This window comes from Bubalus bubalis, chromosome 5 (genome assembly GCF_019923935.1).
Source record: "Bubalus bubalis isolate 160015118507 breed Murrah chromosome 5, NDDB_SH_1, whole genome shotgun sequence".
NCBI classification, from domain to species: domain Eukaryota; kingdom Metazoa; phylum Chordata; class Mammalia; order Artiodactyla; family Bovidae; genus Bubalus; species Bubalus bubalis.
In genome coordinates, this window is record NC_059161.1 from 98,793,358 (window position 1) to 98,816,163 (window position 22,806).

The 22,806-nt window shown below is 36.6% G+C and overlaps 1 protein-coding gene and 1 pseudogene across 2 annotated transcripts in view; both read left to right on the forward strand.

The window, feature by feature from the left end:
- RSF1 (remodeling and spacing factor 1) overlaps window positions 1-22,806 on the forward strand; it is a 154,122-nt gene that overhangs the window by 91,800 nt on the left and 39,516 nt on the right. The window contains exon 5 of one of the 2 annotated variants that reach the window (XM_006077385.3): window positions 8,708-8,862. In XM_006077385.3, the coding sequence (XP_006077447.3) occupies window positions 8,708-8,862 (155 nt within the window). Of the gene's footprint in view, window positions 1-8,707; window positions 8,872-22,806 lie in introns of those variants that run through there. The other variant, XM_044943447.1, reaches the window with a different exon arrangement.
- Window positions 10,185-12,457, forward strand: LOC102405489 (annotated as a pseudogene).

Below are 22,806 nucleotides of genomic sequence, written 5' to 3' on the forward strand. Positions count from 1 at the left end.
AGTGCAGTAAAAAAAGGAAATAAAAGACATACGCATTGCAAACAGAGAAATAAAACTTGTTGTTTGCAAATGACATCATCTTCTTTGTAAAAAATCTGAAAGAATCAACCAAAAAATCTCCTGGAACTAGTTTATTATTGTAGCAGTGTTGCAGGACAAAAAAATTAATACACAAAGGTCAGTCACTTTGATATATACCATCAGCAAATGTGTGTTATCTGAAATTAAAAGCACAGTACCATTTACATCAGTGCCCCTAAAGCTGAAATACCTAGGTGTAAATCTAACAAGAGTATGCACAAATCTATATGAGGAAAAAAAAGCTAATGAAAGAAATTAAAAAAGAATAAATGGAGAGATATTCCATTATTCCATGTTCAAATATATAAGAACACTTAATATTGTCATGATATCAGTAGAGTCTGATCTGACTCTGTAGAGTCACTGCAGTCCCAATCAAAATTCCAGCAAGTTATTTTGTGGATATCAATAAATTGACTCTCAAATTTATAGGCAAAAGACCTATGACACACAGTCTTATGAAAGAACAAAGTTGAAGTACTGACCTTACCTGAGTCTGTGCCTTTGTATAAATCTACCATAATGAAGAATCTAGTATTGGCAAGAGAATAGACAGGTAGATCACTGAGACAGAATAGGGACCACTGAATTAGATGCACACAAATATAGTCAACTTACGTTTGACCAAGGAGCAAAAGTAATACAGTGGAGAAAAGATAGTCTTTACAAATTGTCTTGGAACAACTGGATGTCCGCATTCAAAAAGATGAATCTAGACACACACGTTTACAACCTTTACAAAAATTAACTCACAGTGATTCACAGACCTACATATAAAATACAAAACTATAAAACTCCCAAGAAGAAAGCATAGAAGAAAATCTAGATGACTTTAGGTTTGTTACAGTGCCAAAGGTGTAATCCATCAAAGAAAGAATTGATGATGCTTAGTTAGTTCAGTCCCTCAGTCGTGTCCGACTCTTTGTGACCCCATGAATCACAACACACCAGGCCTCCCTGTCCATCACCAACTCCCGGAGTTCACTCAGACTCAACGTCCATCGAGTCGGTGATGCCATCCAGCCATCTCATCCTCTGTCGTCCCCTTCTCCTCCTGCCCCCAATCCGTCCCAGCATCAGAGTCTTTTCCAATGAGTCAACTCTTCCCATGAGGTGGCCAAAGTCCTGGAGTTTCAGCTTTAGCATCGTTCCTTCCAAAGAACACCCAGGGCTGATCTCCTTTATAATGGACAGGTTGGATGTCCTTGCAGTCCAAGGGACTCTCAAGAGTCTTCTCCAACACCACAGTTCAAAAGCGTCAATTCTTTGGCGCTCAGCTTTCTTCACAGTCCAACTCTCGCATCCATACATGACCACAGGAAAAACTATAGCCTTGACTAGACGAACCTTTGTTGGCAAAGTAATGTCTCTGCTTTTGAATATGCTGTCTAGATTGGTCATAACTTTTCTTCCAAGGAGTAAGCGTCTTTTAATTTCATGGCTGCAGTTACTATCTGCAGTGATTTTGGAGCCACAAAAATAAAGTCTGACACTGTTTCCACTGTTTCCCCATCTATTTGCCATGAAGTGATAGGACCAGATGCCATGATCTTCGTTTTCTGAATGTTGAGTTTTAAGCCAACTTTTTCACTCTCCTCTTTCACTTTCATCAAGAGGCTTTTTAGTGCTGGACTTCATTAAAATTAAAAATTTCTGCTCTGTGAAAGACAATGTCAACATAATGCAAATATAAGTCACAGAATGGGAGAAAATTATTTACGAAAGACATATCTGATACAGCACTGCTATTTAAATTGCTATACAAATAACTTTTAAAGTCCAACAATAAGAAAACAAACAACCTGATTTAGAGTGGACCAATGACCTTATCAAACAGATGGCAAATCAGCACAGGAAAAGATGCACCATGCCCAATGTATCAGGGAAATGGAAATTAAGACAATAGTGAGGTATTGCTAGACACCTACTACAGTGGCTAAAATCGAGAACAGGTTTCCCATTCGCCTGCAATGAAGGAGACGTGGGTTCCCTCCCTGGGTCGGAAAAATCCCCTGGAGAAGGAAATGGCAGCCCACTTCAGTATGCTTGCCTGGAAAATCCCATGGACCGAGGAGCCTGGCGGGCTCTGGTCCATAGGGTCGCAAAAGAGTCGGGCATGACTTAAGGGCTAAACAACAACAAAATCGAGAACACTGTTAACACCAAATGGTGGTGAGAATATAGAGCAATAGGAACTTAGATTCGTTGCTGATGGGAATGCAAAATGACAGTCAGAAAGATTGTTGGGTGGCTTCTTGCAAAATTAAACATTATCATATGAACCAGCAGTCATGCTCTTTGGCATTTGCTCAAAGAAGTTGAAAGCTTATGTCCTTACAAAAACCTGCACACAAATGTTTGTAGCAGCTTACTCAAACTTGCCAAAGCCTGAGAACAGCCAAGATGTTCTTCATCAGGTGAATGGATAAGCTACAGTGTATCCAGAAATGGAATATTGTCATTTAAAAAACAAATGTGCTATCAAGCCATGAAAAGATAGAGGAAATTTAAATCGTGTTAATAAGAGAAGAATTGATGCTTTTGAACTGTGGTGTTGGAGAAGACTCTTGAGAGTCCCTTGGACTGCAAGGAGATCCAACCTGTCCATTCTAAAGGAGATCAGCCCTGGGTGTTCTTTGGAGGGAATGATGCTAAAGCTGAAGCTCCAGTACTTCGGCCACCTCAAGAGTTGACTCATTGGAAAAGACTCTGATGCTGGGAGGGATTGGGGGCAGGAGGAAAAGGGGACGACAGAGGATGAGATGGCTGGGTGGCATCACTGACTCGATGGACATGAGTTTGAGTGAACTCCGGGAGTTGGTGATGGACAGGGAGGCCTGGTGTGCTGTGATTCATGGGGTCACAAAGAGTCGGACACGACTGAGCGACTGAACTGAACTGAATAAGAGAAGGCAATCTGAAATTAACTATGATTTCAACTATATGACGTTTTGAAAGACCTTGTGTAATAATGTTCATAGCATCTTTGTTCATAATAGTCCTCATATTTGGATTATTACTTAGCAATAAAAAGAAATGACCTATAATGCATGCAACTTTGTCGCTTTGTTCCTAAGGAATTATCATGTGTGAGAAATCAAAAAGTACATACCATTTTATTAAGTTCTGGAATTAACTGATGTATGCTTACAGTGTTTGAAACTGATTCCGTTTTGCTTTTGCTGGAGCAGAGGAATTGAGTAGGACAGGGCAGGAGGGGTTTGGGGGTGATAGTAATATTCCTTTTCTCGATCAAGCTATGGATTACACAGGTGTATGCATTTGTCAGAACTGATTTGCTGAACACCTAAGATCTGTTCATTTCAAAGGATATAAATTATACCTCCTTAAAAATATTTTAAATACTAATAATTATTTCATAATCATTTTCAAAATGCTGTTTGCTAAATAGTGTATAGAGTTTTCATGTACACATAATTAGAAAATCTGTCAAGGAATTTCTATGACTAATATAGCACAGAGTTTGAAAATATGGTCTCTGAAGTCAGACTTTCTATAATTCAGTTCTGCCTTTAATATATATTAATTAACTCTGATCATAGGCAGATCATTGTGTCTTTCTGCATGTTCTCACTTTCTTAGTCTAAAAAATGGGGGTAATAATAGTACTTATTTAATCAGATTATATTAGAATTACATGAACTAATTCATGTCATGATTTTGGAGTAGTGCCTGGAACATAGTAATCACTCACTAATGTTAACTTCTGTTATTAATATACTCCTGTTAATATCACTTATTAATACCTTCTTTCAGTTTCTTGACCCCCTTAGATACTGTTGTACTCAGTTTTTTTCCTTTTTATCTGCTCAGTGATATGAAATTATATGAGAAAAGTGGAATATTATTGGTGAATAGTGGAATCATATATTACAGACATCTGCTAAAAACTTGCTTTGTCGCTGTCCTGGCCTCTGAAAGGGAAAAGACTTAATGCCATTCCTAAGCTTTCCATATTGTTGGAGAAAGATACAGGGAAATAGGAAATGATAATGTAGTGTCGTAAATGTGATCTGTGATGGAGATTACTCCAGTGTGCTATGGAGGATCAAGATATCTAACCATGCTTGCCAGAAGATGATGCTTGTGCTTGGTTTTGTTTTTTTGTCTTTTTTTTTTTTTTTAATAGAATTGTGCTACCAGATCAGTTGCTTCTGAACAGTTGCTTTTGTTTATCCCTACCAATTCTAATTCTGAACATCCCTTAAGAAAAGTCATATTCCGTATTATAATAATTAGAGTGAACGTTTCATTTCACTCAGGTCTCGGTTAACTGTAGGTACAGATAGTTTAAAATCTGTCAAAATCAGTCAGTCTGCCCAAACTTGAGCTTCCAGCCTTTCCACTTCGGTATGTTTCTCCTGTCACAGTTAATAGCATCCATGTTTGGTTGGACCCAAAACTTGGGAGGCACATTTTCTTTTTCTCTCACTTCACATACATTCTATCAGCAAATCCAATCAGCTCTCTATGCAAAATTATCCAGTGTTTACATGTTCCTTTTTCCTTACATCTCCAAGCCATCACTTAAAAAAAAATACAATTCAGTGATTTTTAGTATATTCATGAAGTTATGTGACTATCACTATGATCTAACTCCAGGGCATTTTCCTCACCCCACAAAGAATCCCCACACCCTGAAGACTGGCAGTTTCTCACCATTCTCCTTTCCCCCAGCCTGTGGCAGCTGCCAGCCTACTTTCTGTTTCCCTAAATTGCCTATTCCAGACATTTTAGATACATAGAATCATACCACATGTGGCCTTTGTGTCTGGTTTCTTTGAGATAGCATAATATTTCAAGGTTCATCTATGAAGAATCAGGGCTACATTCCTCTTTATAGCTAAATAATATTCCGTTCCTTGGATGTACCACATTGTTTTTCCATTCTCTGCTTGTCTTTGAAACTAATCTTTTATTTTGTATTGGGGTATAGCCAATTAACAATGCTGTGGTAGTTTCAGTTGCACATCTGCTTGTCTTTGAAAGAATAATTGGAGTTAGTCCAAAACACACTTTGGACTGAAGAGAACAGAAGTGTAAATACCTGAGATCATAAGAGAACATGATTTAATATTTCTGAGTGAAGAAATGTTTTAAAGAAAATAAAGCAATGGAGAGGGAGAGGGCAAAACAACTGAATGGTTAGAATCCACAGACTCCTTTATAAGGTCCTGTAGAGGACCACTGGATGGCTTCACATGTAAATTTTACCAAACAATTTTTTGTTTGTTTGTTCTGTTATAATTAATTTTTAATGGAGTATAGTTGTTTTATAATGCTGTGTTAGTTTCTTCTATACAGCAAAGTGAGCCAGTTATGCATTCCACCAAACAGAGCAATGTTAACACCTATGCTTCCTAAACTATTGCAAAAAATTGCAGAGAAGGAACATTTCCAAACTCATTCTGAGAGGCCAATATCATCCTGATACAAAAACCAGACACAGATATCATAAAAAAAGGCCAGTATCAATGATGAACGTTGAGAAGTCCTCAACAAAATACTAGCAAACTGAGTGCAACAAATTAAAAGTCTTAACCACCAGTGGTTAAGACTCCACACCTCTACTGCAGGGAGCATGGGTTCAATCTCTGGTCAAGGAATTAAGGTCTCATATGCCTCATGGCACAGTCAAAACGAACAAGCAAATAAACATTATGAGGATCCTACCCCATGATCAACTGGGATTTATCCCAGGGATGCAAGTGTTCTTCAGTATATGTAAATCAGTCAACCAACATGATACATGAACCACATTAACAAATTAAAGAATAAAAGCCACATGATTATCTTAATAGATGCAGAATGCTTTTGATAAAATTCAATGTCCATTTATGATAAAAACACTCTAGAAAGTGGACATAGAAGGAACATCTTAACATCATAAAGGCCATACGTGACAAACTCAACAGCTAGCATCATACTTACTGGAGAAAAGCTGAAAGCATTTCCTCTAAGATCAAGAACAAGACAACGAGGACCACTCTCGCCACTTTTATTCAACACAGTTTTGGAAATCCTTACCCAGCAATCAGAGAGGAAAAAGAATCCAGATTGACAGCGAACAAATTAAACTGCCACTGTTTGCAAATTATGTGATGCTATTCATAGAAAAATCCTAAAAATGCTACCAGAGAGTACAACAGTGAATTTAGAAAAGTTGCAGAACACAAAATAAATATACATGAATATCCATTGGGGTATACACAATGGAATACTATTCAGCCATAAAAAGAAGGAAATTTTTCCATTTGCAGCAACATGGGTGGACTTGACGGGCATTATGCAAAGTGAAGTCAGAGAAAGGACAAATACTTAATGTTATCACTTATATGTGGAATCTAAAAAATACAACAAACTAGTGAATAAAGCAAAAAAGAGGCAGACTAGCAGATATGGAGAGCAGACTAGTGGTTACCAGTGGTAGGGGGAGGTACAAACTATTGGGTGTAAGATAGGCTCAAAATGTGTTGTAAAACATGGAGAGTAAAACCAGTATTTTGTAATAACTATAAATGGAAGGTAACACTTTAAAATTACATTAAAAACAAAACGTTCTGTAAAAAGTGGTAAGGAATTGGATATAATTTTAATCTATATATATTAAAATTTCCTCCATTCCAATTTAGGGCTTTTAAAAATTATTTAACATACTAAATCTAATTGTAAGATTGAAACAGGAGAAATCCAGATGGGTAGTTTTCTGTTTTTATAAGATAATGGCTTTATTAGGTTTGCATTTTAATGTAATAGACAGGTTAAAAGCCTTTAGGAGAGTTCTTTAATCAACTTTTCTGCAAATTTTTTTGTTGCTTAGAGTACTGGAAGTAATTGACATGGATTTTCTAGCAAGTATTGGCATGCTTCTAATGTTCAAAGCTTTTAAAAGAAGGTGTAGTGAAATACTTCAATATAGTTTTCAGTTTCCAGCATGACCTCAGAAAATAACAAATGGATTGGGGCACTTATACATTTGAAATTCTCATTGAAATATGATGGTAATAACATTAAGTGGATAGAGGCTTAGGTTAGAAGCAGGTTGGGCTAATGAAGTTCAAAAATAGAAACTATTTTTGTTTTTTGTAAAGTGAGTATAGTATCACACAATCTTGAAACAGCATCTGATATGACCTACTACTATTAGATAATTAAAACTGTTCATTTTATTGTGTATGCTAATGTGATAGTTATACTGTGTATAAACATATAGTCATTCCCATGCACAATATTTATAATGTGTGTAACCCTGTGTGTTCTTTCTCATAGACAATGGCAAAATGATTGTCCTTTTAATTTCTGAAAGATGTCTGTCACTGGCAATTTTTTACTTTCTTTGGAAACGAATTTAATAATACTTAAGAGAATCCAGTCTTATATGGATAAGGAAACGCAGGTCTGATGAAGATATATGACCTGTCCAGGGGTACATAGCCATTTGGTTTAGGAACAGGGATTCTGTTTATTCATTAAGTATTTTTTAGAGCCTACTTCATCAGACAGTCCCCACTTTGAAGCAATAGTGTTTAGCTAGAAAGGCGGTGGAATTGGAAATGGAGGTGAAAACAGAGGATAGAGGACATATGTGGCATGACAGATAGAACAAATAATTTCATCTTGATACTAACTACATAGAATTAAGAGGTGCATGCACAGTCCTTTGATGACACAGATGGGGAGATCATGGTGCTGATTAATTAACTTAGTGGCAGATCTAGAACTGTATTTCCCAACTCTTAGTCCAAGGTTTCCTTTTTATTTCTGCTGTTACACACTGTTTTTCTGAGCAAGAAAAAAATTAAATTATTATTATAAATAATTATTTATGATTAAATTATTGTTTTATCGTTAATTGTATGTGGCATTAAAATTGACCATATTGTATATACCTCTGGATTTGGTAGTAAAAATAGATAATTTGTAGATTGGTATCTTATTTATCTGGGATTTTCTTATATTTTTATTCAAATTGAATTTACTTTGATTTTGTACTCCTGAGAGATTGCATCGTATTTAAAAAAATTATCAAACTTTGGTTTTTGTTTAATTTTGTTCCTACTGTTCTTTTTAACCAAAAAGATTTGAATTGCCATTCTAATAAAAACATAGTCTAAGATTCCTCGTTGGTGAACAGTTTATTTTAATATGCATTCATTCCTAATACTTAATTTTAAAATGTAAGGTTAATTAGGGTTAGCTGTACTAGTGTTTTGGATGTTCTTAATATGTTTTTCTTTTTTAAATGTTAATTTCTAATAAGTGTTATTCTGATATCATTTTAGAACTGAAGAAAGATTTTTTTAAAAAATTATTGAAGTATAGTTGATTTACAGTGTTGTGTTAATTTCTTCTGTACAGTAAGGTAACTCAGTTATCCATATGAATATTCTTATATTCATATTCTGTTCTATTATGCTTTATCATAGGATATTAAATATAGGTCCTGGGCTATGTAGTAGGAGTTTGTTGTTTATCCATCCTTTATAAATTAGTTTGCATCTGCTAATCCCAAACTCCCCATTTTTCCCCACTCTTCTTGGCAACCACAAAGCTTAGAACAGGAGAAAGATTTTTATGCTGCCTTCTGTTTTTCCATTTTTTTTAGAAATCGAAACGAGTTGGCTGAGACTCTTGCACTCCTGAAAGCACAAATTGATCCTGTACTATTGAAGAACTCTAGCCAACAGGACAGTTCTTCCCGGGAAAGTCCCAGCTTAGAAGAAGAGGAGACTAAAAAGGAGGAAGAAACAACTAAACAAGGTTTTTTTTGTGTGTTTTGTTTTTTTTTGTTTTGTAATTTCTTCTCTTTTCCACTCTTCTTCCCACCTACATCAATTGAATTTCCCTCAGTTTGAAGAGTTTTAACTCTTCCTGTTAAAGGAAATAGATATTTCTATCATTTAATGAAAAAGAGGCAAAAAACTATTGAATACTTTGGTCTTTTATACTGAACATTTAAAAAATTTACATAAAAGTGTTCCAATCATCAAAACATGCTATCTTTTACTAATTTAAGAATACAGAGAATATTAGTGAACTTTAAAAAAATTATTGTGGTAAAATATACATAACATAAAATTTTATCATTTTAACCATTTTTAAGTGTACAGTTCTGTGGCATCAAGTTCATTTGTATTGTTGTGCATCTGTCACCTCCATTCATCTCCAGACGTATATCCTCCAACTGAAACTCTGTACCCATTAAACACTAATTACCCTTTTCCCCCTCCCCTTAGCCACAGGCATCCATCATTCTACTTTCTGACTATGAGTTTGACTAACTCTAGGAACCTCACTTCAGAGAAATCATGCAATATTTGTCCATTTGTAATTGCCTTATTTCACTGAGCTTAATGTCTTCAGTATTCCTCCATATTGTAGCATGTATCAGAATTTTTCTTTTTTAATGCTGATATTCTCTTGTGTGTGTCTACCACATTTTATCTATTCATCTGTCACTGGACACTAAGGTTTCTTCTACCTTTGTCTATTATAAATAATGTTGCTATGAAAGTCGGTGTACAAATATCTGCTTGTACTTCTTTTGGGTGTATCCTTGGAGTAGAATTTTTGGATCAGATGATAGTTCTGTTTTTAATTTTTTGAGGATTTGCTGTATCGTTTTCTACAACTGCTGCACCATTTCACATTCCTATCAGTTCTGCATAAGGGTTCCAATTTTTTCACATCCTACAAATCACTTGTTATTTTTTTTTAAATAATAGACATTCTAATGATGTGAAGTGGTATTTATGGTTTTTGATTTGCATTTTCAAAATGACCACAGGTATACATGTGTTCCCCATCCTGAACCCTCCTCCCTCCTCCCTCCTCCCTCCCTATACCATCCCTCTGGGTCGTCCCAGTGCACCAGCCCCAAGCATCCAGTATCGTGCATCGAACCTGGACTGGCAACTCGTTTCATACATGATATTTTACATGTTTCAATGCCATTCTCCCAAATCTTCCCACCCTCTCCCTCTCCCACAGAGTCCATAAGACTGTTCTATACATCAGTGTCTCTTTTGCTATCTCGTACACAGGGTTATTGTTACCATCTTTCTAAATTCCATATATATGCGTTAGTATACTGTATTGGTGTTTTTCTTTCTGGCTTACTTTAAGTAAGCCAATTTTTAAATAGATTTTGTGTGTGTGTGGTGTGGATTGGTTTTCTTTTTTTGTTTTGGGTCGCCCTTAGCAAATTCTTAAGTCTATGATAATTATAGTTATTAAGCTTGATTTCCTGATTGACTTTTTTAATACAGTTAACTGAGCAGATCAAATCCTAACCTTTTCAGAAGATCAGAAGCAAATCCTAACTTTTCTAGAAGCAGAGAAACCAATTGAAGTTTTGTCTAACATTGTTTGGTTAATACTTTTTCTTGATAATGTGCCTTTTAATGACAGGGTACAGAATTTGCTCTCTTTATTGTCCTTTCTTCCTCTACTTTTAGTTTTCCTTTACTGTTTCGATTAGAACCTGAAAATAGTATGTTCTTACCTTGTTTGCTGCTTTGAGGAAACTAATCATTAAGTCATCCCCTAGCTGCAAGCATTGTGTAAAACCAAGTAATTTTGCCTTTTAATGTAGGGTATAATGTTTGTACATACCAATATTTCTTTTAGCAAAAATCCTGATTATTCTCCTTTTATTAGTGATTATATGATTTCAAATATCTTTGGTGGTTTTAATCATGAGCTGTATTTCTCATTTGGCAAATTCTTTTCTATATCCTAAAATTCAGTTTGTGACCTGTATCAGTAAAACTTAATAATTTTTAAAGTAGTCTAAACCCACTTTTGAATTTTCAGGTGTTTTAAAATTGAAGTATAATTGACATACAATTTTAGATTCATTTCAGGCATACAACATAATGATTTGACATTTGTATTTGTTGTGAAATGATCACCTCCTTTAGAAAGCAAAGAGGAAAGGAAGAAGAAAAGAAAACCCTTTCGTGGTTAGAGAAACTGTTGAAATTTTCTTTTCTGATTAAATTTGTTATGACTAGAATCAGCAGATGAAAATTTAAGTTGTCATTCATAATTTTTGGAAAGTGTCAATGGCATGGTTTTTGACTGTCTACAGATTACCCTATAATAGGAACATATTGATAACATTACTGTAGTATCTGAAACTAAGATCTTAACAGAACTTGGGTACTCTGGGCGTTATGACTTCTCAGACCTCTCCAGCCGAAGATCCCTTCCAGAACTAAACTCCACACAGAGCTTCCTGCAGTCTGCTGGGAATAGGATCTAAATTAAATAGAACAGGGACAGTAGAGACAAGTTTAAAAAAAGAAAAGAAAAAAGATTCAAATGAAAGTATAGGAGAGGTCTAGAGTTATATAATCTCATAAAGTAAATCACTTTAATTTTTAATATGAAAAATGCAGAGCTTGATAGCAGTAAAATTAGGAAAACTATCTACTTGACATAAAAATGAGTAACTAAAAAAGATCAGGACCAAATCCCATAGAATTATAATAATGAAAGAAGATAAGAAGCATATTAACATCACTGCAGAAATGAAAACTTAACCAAAAGACGTTCTTACTAAACATATGAAAACACTAAATGAATAGGTGGCAGAGTTAACGATTTAAAAAAAAAATCTGTAAGTAATATCTGAGTCAACAAACACAAGAATTAGTGCCCTTAAAAAACAGCAGATGACCCATGCGTGAGGGGAGTAGAGCTGGATACCAGACCAGAGGCCGAACTCAGGATCTGACAAGATGGCCGGGCTGCCCCACAGGATTATTAAGGAAACCCAGCGTTTGCTGGCAGAACCAGTTCCCGGCATTAAAGCAAAACCAGATGAGAGCAACGCCTGTTATTTTCATGTGGTCATTGCCAGCCCTCAGGATTCCCCCTTTGAGGGAGGAGTTTTTAAGCTTGAACTATTCCTTCTAGAAGAATACCCAATGGCAGCCCTTAAAGTACATTTCATGACCAAAATTTATCATCCTAATGTAGACAAGTTGGGAAGAATATGTTTAGATATTTTGAAAGATAAGTGGTCCCTGTCACTGCAGATTCGCACAGTTCTGCTATCGATCTAGGCTTTGTTAAGTGCTCCCATTCCAGATGATCCATTAGCAAATGATGTAGCAGAGCAGTGGAAGACCAACGAAGCCCAAGCCCTAGAAACAGCTAGAGCATGTACTAGGCTATATGCCATGAATAATAATTTAAATTGATTCGATTGTCAAGTGTGTATCACTTCTGTTCTGCCAAGACTTCTTCCTTTTTTGTTTGCATTTAATGGACACAGTCTTAGAAACTATAGAATGAAAACCCAGGCATCTTCAAATCTTTGGTGATTAAATGCACATTAGCAAATCTATGTCTTGTCCTGATTCACTGTTCTAAAGCATGAGCAGAGGCCAGAAGTATCGTCTGGATTGTTGCAAAACATTTAAAAGCAGTGGCCTCTCTCTGCTTTTATTCATTTCCCCATCATGGTTTAAGTATAAAGCGCTGTGAATGAAGGTAGTTGTCAAGGTTAGCTGCAGGGGTGTGGGTGTTTTTTGCATTTTATTTTAGTTTTTTTTGGAGGTGGGGGGGTGGGGGGAGGTAGTTTTATTTTAATTTTATGGGCTCCTTTCCCCTTTTTTATGGTGATCTAAGTGCATTGGTTAAAAGCAGCTAACCATTTCTTTATTTTTTTTTTTTTTAATTTAATTTTATTTTTAAACTCTACAACATTGTATTGGCTCTGCCAAACATCGAAATGAATCCACCACAGGTACACACGTGCCCCCCACCCCGAACCCCCCTCCATTCCCCCTCCCCACACCATCCCCCTGGGTCGTCCCAGCGCACCAGCCCCAAGCGTCCAGCATCGCGCATCCAACCTGGACTGGCAACTCGCCTCATACGTGATAGTATACATGTTTCAATGCCATTCTCCCAAATTTTCCCACCCTCTCCCTCTCCCACAGAGTCCATAAGACTATTCTATACATAAGTGTCTCTTTTGCTGTCTCGTATACAGGGTTATTGTTACCATCTTTCTAAATTCCATATATATGTGTTAGTATACTGTATTGGTGTTTTTCTTTCTGGCTTACTTCAATCCTATTAACCATTTCTTTAGAATATGCTCTCTAGCCAAGTCTAACTTTATTTAGATGCTGTAGATGGACAAGCTTGATTGTTTGAACCAAACAGACATTAAACAGACATCACAGCCCTCACTAATAAAATTGTGACCTTGCTGTCAGGTGTAGAATCTTCCCTTCAAGAAAAAGCCTGTGACCATTTTGTATGGCTTATCTGAAAATTTCTGTAAATCTTACATTTTAGTACAATGTTTTTTGTTATTCTGAAAAAAAAAAAAAAAAAAAACAGCAGATGGGATGTTGTGTGTTTTTAAAAATAAAAACAAAAGCAAGTCGATGAAGATTTGAGAAAAAGAGATAAAGAGTTGAAGATATGCAATAAAAATCCTACAGAGGTCCATAAAAAAGAAAACCAAAGCAAGGAAACAGACAAAAATGCTAAAGACTATGCTTAACATAACTTCTTTTTTTAAATTTCTTTATTTTTAATTGAAAGTTAATTGATTTACAGTATTGCTTTGATTTCTACCAAATACCAAACATTGTTTCTACCAAACATCAATATCAGACTGCTATGAATCAACCATAGGTTTACCCATGTCCTCTCCCATAACTTCTTGAAATAAAAAAAAGAATGTAAGACTGCATATTTTAAAGACACTAAAGACCTTGGAAAATCAACCCAGAAAAACCAGCATCAAGACATATTCTAGTAAAACCCTTCGGCTTTGAAGAAAGTACTCTGGCCATCTTGACAGAAAGACCAGGTAACTTTTAGAGAAAAGAATATCAGACTGCCATCGCTATATTTGAAAGCAATGCCTTATGCCAAAAGAAAATACCATAACATATAAGGGAAAATATGTGAACCAGGGATTTTATGTCTAGCCAAAATGACTTCTAGATAGAGACTGCATGTAAACTGCTATCAATATCTAAGATCTATTTTCTATGAGTCTTTTTATAGGAATCTTCTAGCGAATGAGCTTCAGATAGCCAAAAAGACTAACAAAACCTCAGTGGTGGGTAATACGGTAATAAATATAAATATATTCATTTGTATGGCTTAATATATATATATATACATATATTTCCTACCTCTGTTCATGAGAGGAATCTGAGAACAGTGATAACCCAGTAACAGTGCGCACTCTTAGCCTCTAGATTTTCATTTCAAAATATCATTTTCTACTAAAAGGAACTAGTGCCCCATAGAGACAATTGCTTTAGGGGATGGGCAAGAAAAATGCAAGATAAGCTAGAATATTTTGGAATGCCAGAAATTAAGGATATACTCAGAAAATAATCTGGGCTCAGTAGGATCCAGTGCCGACTGGAAGGAGTGGTGAAAGCAGAACTATTTTAGCCACAGATTTATGCAGCGATAGATTTTAAATCTATGACTTTGCATTTCTGTAAGTTCATGATTGAGTAAATAAATACATGGAGAAGGGATCACTTTTCCCTGCAGGTGAATATCAATTCCTGCTACATGGCAGGGACTACACTTTCCTGCAGTGTGGAATGAATGAGAGAAATAGAAATTTTGAACCATGGTTGGAGAAGACTCTTGAGAGTCCCTTGGACTGCAAGGAGATCCAACCAGTCCATTCTGAAGGAGATCAGCCCTGGGATTTCTTTGGAGGGAATGATGCTAAAGCTGAAACTCCAGAACTTTGGCCACCTCATGCGAAGAGTTGACTCATTGGAAAAGACTGATGCTGGGAGGGATTGGGGGCAGGAGAATAAGGGGACGACAGAGGATGAGATGGCTGGATGGCATCACTGACTCGATGGATATGAGTCTGAGTGAACTCCGGGAGATGGTGATGGACAGGGAGGCCTGGCGTGCTGCACTTCATGGGGTCGCGAAGAGTCAGACACGACTGAGCAAGTGAACTGAACTGAAAGAAATTCAAGAACAAAATGAGACATGTATCCTCAAAATAGAACAGACCTGGCAGAGGATGGGGGGATCTGGCTAAATTTAATCAAATCTGTTTAATAGTGTTTTACTAATGTTAATTTCCTGGTTTTGAGAACTGTGCTATGAGGGCACAAGTTGTTAACTTATGGGAAACAAGGTGATGGTGTCCTTGAACTATTTTTGTAAGATATCTGTATGTCTAAAACTATTTCATAATAAAGATTTGAAAAAGAATGTTGGGTGAGCATTAATTTAGTAGCTTGGGAAGATCCCCTGGAGAAGGGAACGACTACTCACTCCAGTATTCTGGCCTAGAGAATTCCATGGACTGTATAGTCCATGGGGTCACAAAGAGTTGGACACCACTGAGCAACTTTCACTTAACTACATGTAACTAAATCTAAATGACAGATAGAGCAAAGAACATATAGTCTTTAATAACTTTGTGTTTTAACAGTGGAGCTATAAGATGGGAAGAGAACATACAAAAAGTTGTGGACTTTCCATTAAATTACTTTGGTGTGGTGGTGGCATTCTGAAAAGTTGCATAATATGTGTGAAATGTAATTGATATTCTAATTGTATCATTTGTGATATTGTTGAAAACCAAGATTCTCAGTGTGGGAAAAAGAAATAAGATGTAAGACAGAAAGTTAAGGAAATGTTGTTATGAAACTCAATGATTATTTTTATTATTTTCTAGCTCTGTCTACTGAAAAGACCTAGAAACAATGGCCAGCCCAGTAGCGGGGAGCATCCTTAGCACCCAGATTGTGGTCTTGAAGTACAATTTCCCATTAAAGTAAATCAAGGCTTCTTGGAAAAGTGGCTTATTCCAGTTCTGGGGTATCGTGAGCCAAGAAACATCCTGTCATTCCAAGTAGTAAAGACTCATCAAAATCATGCCAAGAAAACCTCAAGAGCCAACTTAAAGAGGTTTCCACTGTCTAAGATGGGACAAGCATCATAAGGATAATAGCTATAGTGGATTAAAACACATTGAAGAATATATCGTGTATATATATATATATATATATATATATATCCACACACACACACACATATATATATAACTTGATTTATTTTTGCCTGTCCTGGGTCTTTGTTGCTGCATGGGCATTCTTTACTTGGAGAGAGTAGGGGGCTACTCTCTAGTTGCAGTGCACAGGCTTTTCATTGTCGTGGCTTCTCATGTTGCAGAGCATGGGCTCAATAGTTGTGATGCACAGGCTTAGTTGCTCTGCAGTATATGGGATCTTCCGACCAGGGATCGAACCTGTGCCTCCTACAGTGGCAGGCAAAGGGACTCATTATCACTGAGCCACCAGGGAAGCCCCATTGAATAAGTCTTAAATCTTGATACAAATTCCACCATGATACTAATAGAAAAATTTGAAAGATACCAGTGGGGACCAAATTATTAATTTGAAAACTGTTAAGCAGAAAGAATTGAGCTTTCATCCTGCCTTTTCAGTATGAACTATACCACCGTAAAACAAAATAATACATTAGCAAAGCTTATTTTTATATAATTTATTGATGAAAGATTGACAGAATGGGAATATCATCATTTTGCATTCCCTAATAAGGAAAGGTTTTATTTATTGAGCAGTAACATCTCTTTAACAACACAAAAGGATGATTAAATAGTAATGCCTCTTGATAAAGAACATACCACCACCAAAGTACTTTTACCACAGAAATTCTGTGGTATTCTGTGGTAAACGTGAATCTGCTGAAGGCTGTAGATTAAAGTGATGATTTACAGGAGAAAAAGAACAAAGGCATATGGGAATGCACTCAGTAAAGGCCAGGTATTACAGATTTGCATCACCATCAAATTGCTGGATTTGCTGCCTCAAATAAATTGAAAAAAAAAAAAAGGATGGAAGAGCAAGAGTAGATTAAAGAGACCTAAAAAAGAAAATAATAAACAGGTAAAACTAAACTATAAATCAAAATAAGGAAATGATTAATATAATGTAAAACGGGGTAATAGTTATAATTGTTAGAGAGGGTATTACTATTGGGCAAAGGCTTGTGTGTGACTCTTGGGATGCTAACAGGGTTCTATTTGCTGTTTGCCTTCTAATAATTTATTAAATGGTTCATTTGTTTTCTCTGGCTTTATTTTGTTATATTTAATTAAAAAAATTTCTTGATGCCTTTGTCAGATATCTACCATGTAATTTTTAAATAAGTTACAGAAGGATTGGCACCAATTTGTATCCCTTTAACATGGAATAAAATGATAGTTCCCTGGTGACTCAGACAGTAAAGAATATGCCTGCAATGCAGGAGACCTGGGTTCGATCTCTGGATCAGGAAGATCCCCTGGAGAAGGGCAGAGCAACCCACTCCAGAATTCGTGCCTGGAGAATTCCATGGACAGAGGAGTCTGGCAGGCTACAGTCCATGGGGTCACAAAGAGTCAGACATGACTGAGTGACTGACACAGAACTGTGAGGACAGCTCCTGTTTGTCCATTTGATGCATAGTAGTAATATATCAAATGATAATTGCAATATTTTGAGCCCAGGAAACTACTGCAGCTCATCAGTGAATACACAGAAATCTGTTTCATTTCTGTACACTAACAAGATCAGAAAGAGAAATGAAGGAAAGAATCTCCTTTACCATTGGTTCAAAAAGAAAAAAATGCTTTATTTCTTAGGTAGAAATAAATCTACCTAAGAAGGCAAAAACTGAAAACTATAAGACACTGATGACAGTAATCAAAGATGATACAAAACAGATGGAAGGATATATTACACTGTGTTCTTGGACTGGAAGAACTGATATTGTCAAAATGACTATACTACCCAAAATAACTCTACTGCCCAAGGCAATCTCTCTGTCAAATTACCAATGGCATTTTTAACACCTAGAACAAAGAATTTTTTAAAATTTGTCTGGAAACATAAAAGACCTCAAGTAGACAAAGCAGTCTTTGCCTAATGGATCTGGGGGTATCAGGCTCCCTGATGTCAGACTATCCTGTAAAGCTGCAGTCAGAAAAGTAGTGTGGTCCTGGCACAAAAACAGAAATATAGATCAGAGGGAAAGGATAGAAAACCCAGAAATAAGCCCACGCACCTGTGGCCAATTAATCTACAAAAAAGGAGGCGAGAGTAGACAATGGTGAAAAGACAGTGTCTTCAACGAGTAGTGCTGGAAAAACTGAACAGCTATGTGAAAAAGAATGAAATTACAACACTCCCTAACACCATACAGGAAAATAATATCAAAATGGATTAAAGACCTAAATGTAAGACCAGGTAATATAGAACTCTTAGGGGGAAAAAAATAGGCAGGACACTTTTTGACATAAATCACAGCATTATTTATTTGGATCCACCTCCTAGAGTAATTCCAATCCCAAAGAAAGGCAATAGCAAAGAATGCTCAAACTACTGCACAATTGCACTCATCTCACATGCTAGTAAAGTAATGCTAAAATTCTCCAAGCCAGGCTTCAGCAATACGTGAACCGTGAAATTCCAGATGTTCAAGCTGGTTTTAGAAAAGGCAGAGGAACCAGAGATCAAATTGCCAACATCCGCTGGATCATGGAAAAAGCAAGAGAATTCCAGAAAAACATCTATTTCTGCTTTATTGACTATGCCAAAGCCTTTGACTGTGTGATCACAATAACTGTGGAAAATTCTGAAAGAGATGGGCATACCAGACCACCTGACCTGCCTCTTGAGAAACCTATATGCAGGTCAGGAAGCAACAGTTCGAACTGGACATGGAACAACAGACTGGTTCCAAATAGGAAAAGGAGTACGTCAAGGCTGTATATTGTCATCCTGCTTATTTAACTTATATGCAGAGTACATCATGAGAAACGCTGTGCTGGAAGAAGCACAAGCTGGAATCAAGATTGCCAGGAGAAATATCAATAATCTCAGATATGCAGATGACACCACCCTTATGGCAGAAAGGGAAGAGGAACTCAAAAGCCTCTTGATGAAAGAGGAGAGAGAAAAAGTTGGCTTAAAGCTCAACATTCAGAAAACGAAGATCATGGCATCTGGTCCCATCACTTCATGGCAAATAGATGGGGAAACAGTGGAAACAGTGTCAGACTTTATTTTTCTGGGCTCCAAAATCACTGCAGATGGTGATTACAGCCTTGAAATTAAAAGATGCTTACTCCTTGGAAGGAAAGTTATGACCAACCTAGATAGCATATTCAAAAGCAGAGACATTAGTTTGCCAACAAAGGTCTGTCTGGTCAAGGCTATGGTTTTTCCAGTGGTCATGTATGAATGTGAGAGTTGGACTGTGAAGAAAGCTGAGTGCCAAAGAATTGATGCTTTTGAACTGTGGTGTTGGAGAAGACTCTTGAGAGTCCCTTGGACTGCAAGGAGATCCAACCAGTCCATTCTGAAGGAGATGAGCCCTGGGATTTCTTTGGAAGGAATGATGCTGAAACTGAAACTCCAGTACTTCAGCCACCTCATGCAAAGAGTTGACTCATTGGAAAGGACTCTGATGCTGGGAGGGATTGGGGGCAGGAGGAGAAAGGGACGACAGAGGATGAGATGGCTGGATGGCATCACCAACTCGATGGATGTGAGTTTTGGTGAACTCCGGGAGTTGGTGATGGACAGGGAGGCCTGGCATGCTGCAATTCATGCGGTCACAAAGAGTCGGACACAACTGAGCGACTGAACTGAACTGAACTGAAATGTTATGTTCTTCCCAAATCTCACTGTGTAAGTTGGTCAGATAAACTTTGAAGGATTTGAAATTAAATATTATCCTATAATCTACCTTAAAGACTTTCTGTTTATAAAGGTTACATCTTAAAGTGCTTTGATATAATTTATCAACATTTAGTCTAGAATTTGTTGCCCTTTCAGTTGTGTTCAAAACATTCAGGAGGTTTTTGAGTGTCTATTGCAAGTAATAATCCATGATTCTTCTCAGAGTAGTATTCTTACACTAGTAAGGCAGAGATTTATAAATCAACAGTTGTAATTCTGGGTAATAAGTAATGCTGTAAAAGCCTATATAAAGCAAAAGACAAATGCAGAAGATACAGTAGTTAATTCTTTGTAGGGGAAACACTCAGGTAAAACTAAAAGGGAGTAGCATTTGAGCTTGAAGGATGTAAGATTTTCCCAATAACATACATAATAATAAGTATCAATAGCAATGCCAACATTGAGGGCACCCTTCTATAATCATTAACAACCCTAGGAGTTAGTTATTTGACATTTTAATTATTTTTCAAAATGGAAAAATACGAATGAGGAGGTAAAAATAGAAATGGCCTTCTAGGCAATGTTGACTGGTTAAAAATGATGATTGCTTAAGGAAATTTTCGGATGTGACTAAGATTGTGTCAAGAAGGAGCCAAATAATGTATTATTGTCATCATAATAACTCCCAAACCATATTGTGTAAAGTGGTTTTCAGGCTTCGTTTTTTAAAAAACCCTCACAGCAGTTCCTTGAGTTAGGTATTCTGACTTCCGTTTTAAAGAATCCAAAGAAACTTAGATTAAGATAATTATCCCAAGGTCTCATAGCTGGCCAATATGTAAATAGCAAGAGAGCATTTAAGTTTTATCTGACTCATAATCTTAATTTTTAATGAAATATTTTAAATAAACACATGGTAGTATGAAATACTTAAATATTACCAAAATTTGCTTTTAATTTTTATAATCTTATAGAACAGTTAAACATTTTCCTTTCCCTTCATTTTCCATTCCATTCCCCCTACGCTTATTTTCTAAGCAGTGCCGCAGTCCTGTGAATCATGTGAATTTGCTTTTCAGAACCTCTGCAAGTGCTATCATACAACCTGTCCTTTAGCGTATTGCTATTTCACTCATCTTTCTGTTTTTGAGATTTACCCATATTGATCTTTATAAATTCATTTCTTTTGTTTGCTCTGTAGTGATTATTCATTTTTCTGTTTGAGAGATATTATTTCTCATTTTTCTCTTTTATATCAGTGCTACAGCAAATAATCATGTACATATTTCTGTTTAGTTTTATGTAAGTTTATTTTCTTTGAGTAGAATTGCTAAACTATAGAGTATATTTCTTCAGGCTTTAGAGTAGATATTTCCAACTTGCTCTTTACAGTGTTTATGTTAATTTATACTCACTATAAGTATATAACATTAGAGCAGAATCTGAAATCACTGTGCTGTTTTAAAATTTCTCAAGTCTTGTCTTACAAGAAGAGAATTATAAAGAAATTAGAGCATCAGAGATTAGTTATTCCTCATCACTGAATAGATGACAAGCCCAATATATATTAAATGATATAGATTAATTTTGGTGAGTATGGGAAAGAACAAGTAGTAGGAAGCAAGAGTAAGAGGAAAGGAAATCAGACAGGGTTGCATTTGGGTACATGTTTTTTCAAATGGAATTTTTTTTCTTTATTTTAAAAAAAATTGAGAGATTTAAAAAAATTCTATAGTGCTTTACAATTTTCAAAAGTTTAACACACGTGACTTCATATAATCCTATAAGAACATTTTTTTCCTGCTCTATCCCTATGTTGTACCACCCTGCTTTCCTCCCCCCACTGGTACACTGATTTGTTCTCCTGTGAGTCTATTTCTTTGTTTTATTCAGTAGGCTGTTGTATTTTTTTAGATTCTACATAAGGGATAATCATACAGTATTTGTCTTTCTTTGTCTGACTTACTTCATTTAGCATAATGCCCTCTAAGTTCATCCATGTTGCTGCAAATGGCAAGCTTTTATTCTTTTTTTATGGCTAAGTTGTAAATGGCAACCCACTCCAGTACTCTTGCCTGGAAAATCCCATGGACGGAGGAGCCTGGTAGGTTACAGTCCATGGGGTTGCTAAGAGTCGGACATGACTGAGCGACTTCACTTTCACTTTTCACTCTCATGCGTTGGAGAAGGAAATGGCAACCCACTCTAGGATTCTTGTCTGGAGAATCCCAGGGACAGAGGAGCCTGGTGGCTGCCGTCTATGGGGTCACACAGGGTCGGACACGACCAAAGCGACTTAGCAGTAGCAGCAGCAGTATTCATTACATATATTTACAACATTTTTATCCATTTCATCTGTTGATGGACACTTAGGATGCTTGCGTACCTTGGCAGTTATAAATAGTGCTGCTATGAACGTTGGGTTCATGAGTCTTTTCAGATTAATGTTTCTTTCAGATACATACCCAAGAGTGGAATTGCTGGGTCATATGATATTTCTGGGCCTCCCAGGTGGCTCAGTGGTAAAGAATCCTCCTGCTAATGCAGGAGACGTGGATTCAGTCCATCGGTCAGAATGACCCCCTGGAGGAGGAAATGGCAGCCCACTCTAGTATTCTTGCGGGGATAATCTCATGGACAGAGGAGCCTGGCGGGCTACAGTTCATGGGGTTGCAGAGTTGGACATGACAGAACAACTGAGCACACATAGTATCTCTACTTTTAGTTTTTGAGAAACCTCCATACTGTTTTCCAGAGTGACTGCACCAATTTACTTAGCCACCAGTAGCGTATGAGAGTTCCTTTTCTTCATGTCCTCACCAGTGTTTGTTATTTGTATTCCTTTTGATGATGGCCATTCTGACATGTGTGAGGTAAATTTTTTTCTTATAATAAAAAGTCATGTGGTAAGCACTCTAGGTCTGGTTAAGCAGCTCCATAAAGCCGTCAAGTACCCTTCCTAGTCTGCCATCCTTAGCATGTGGCTTTG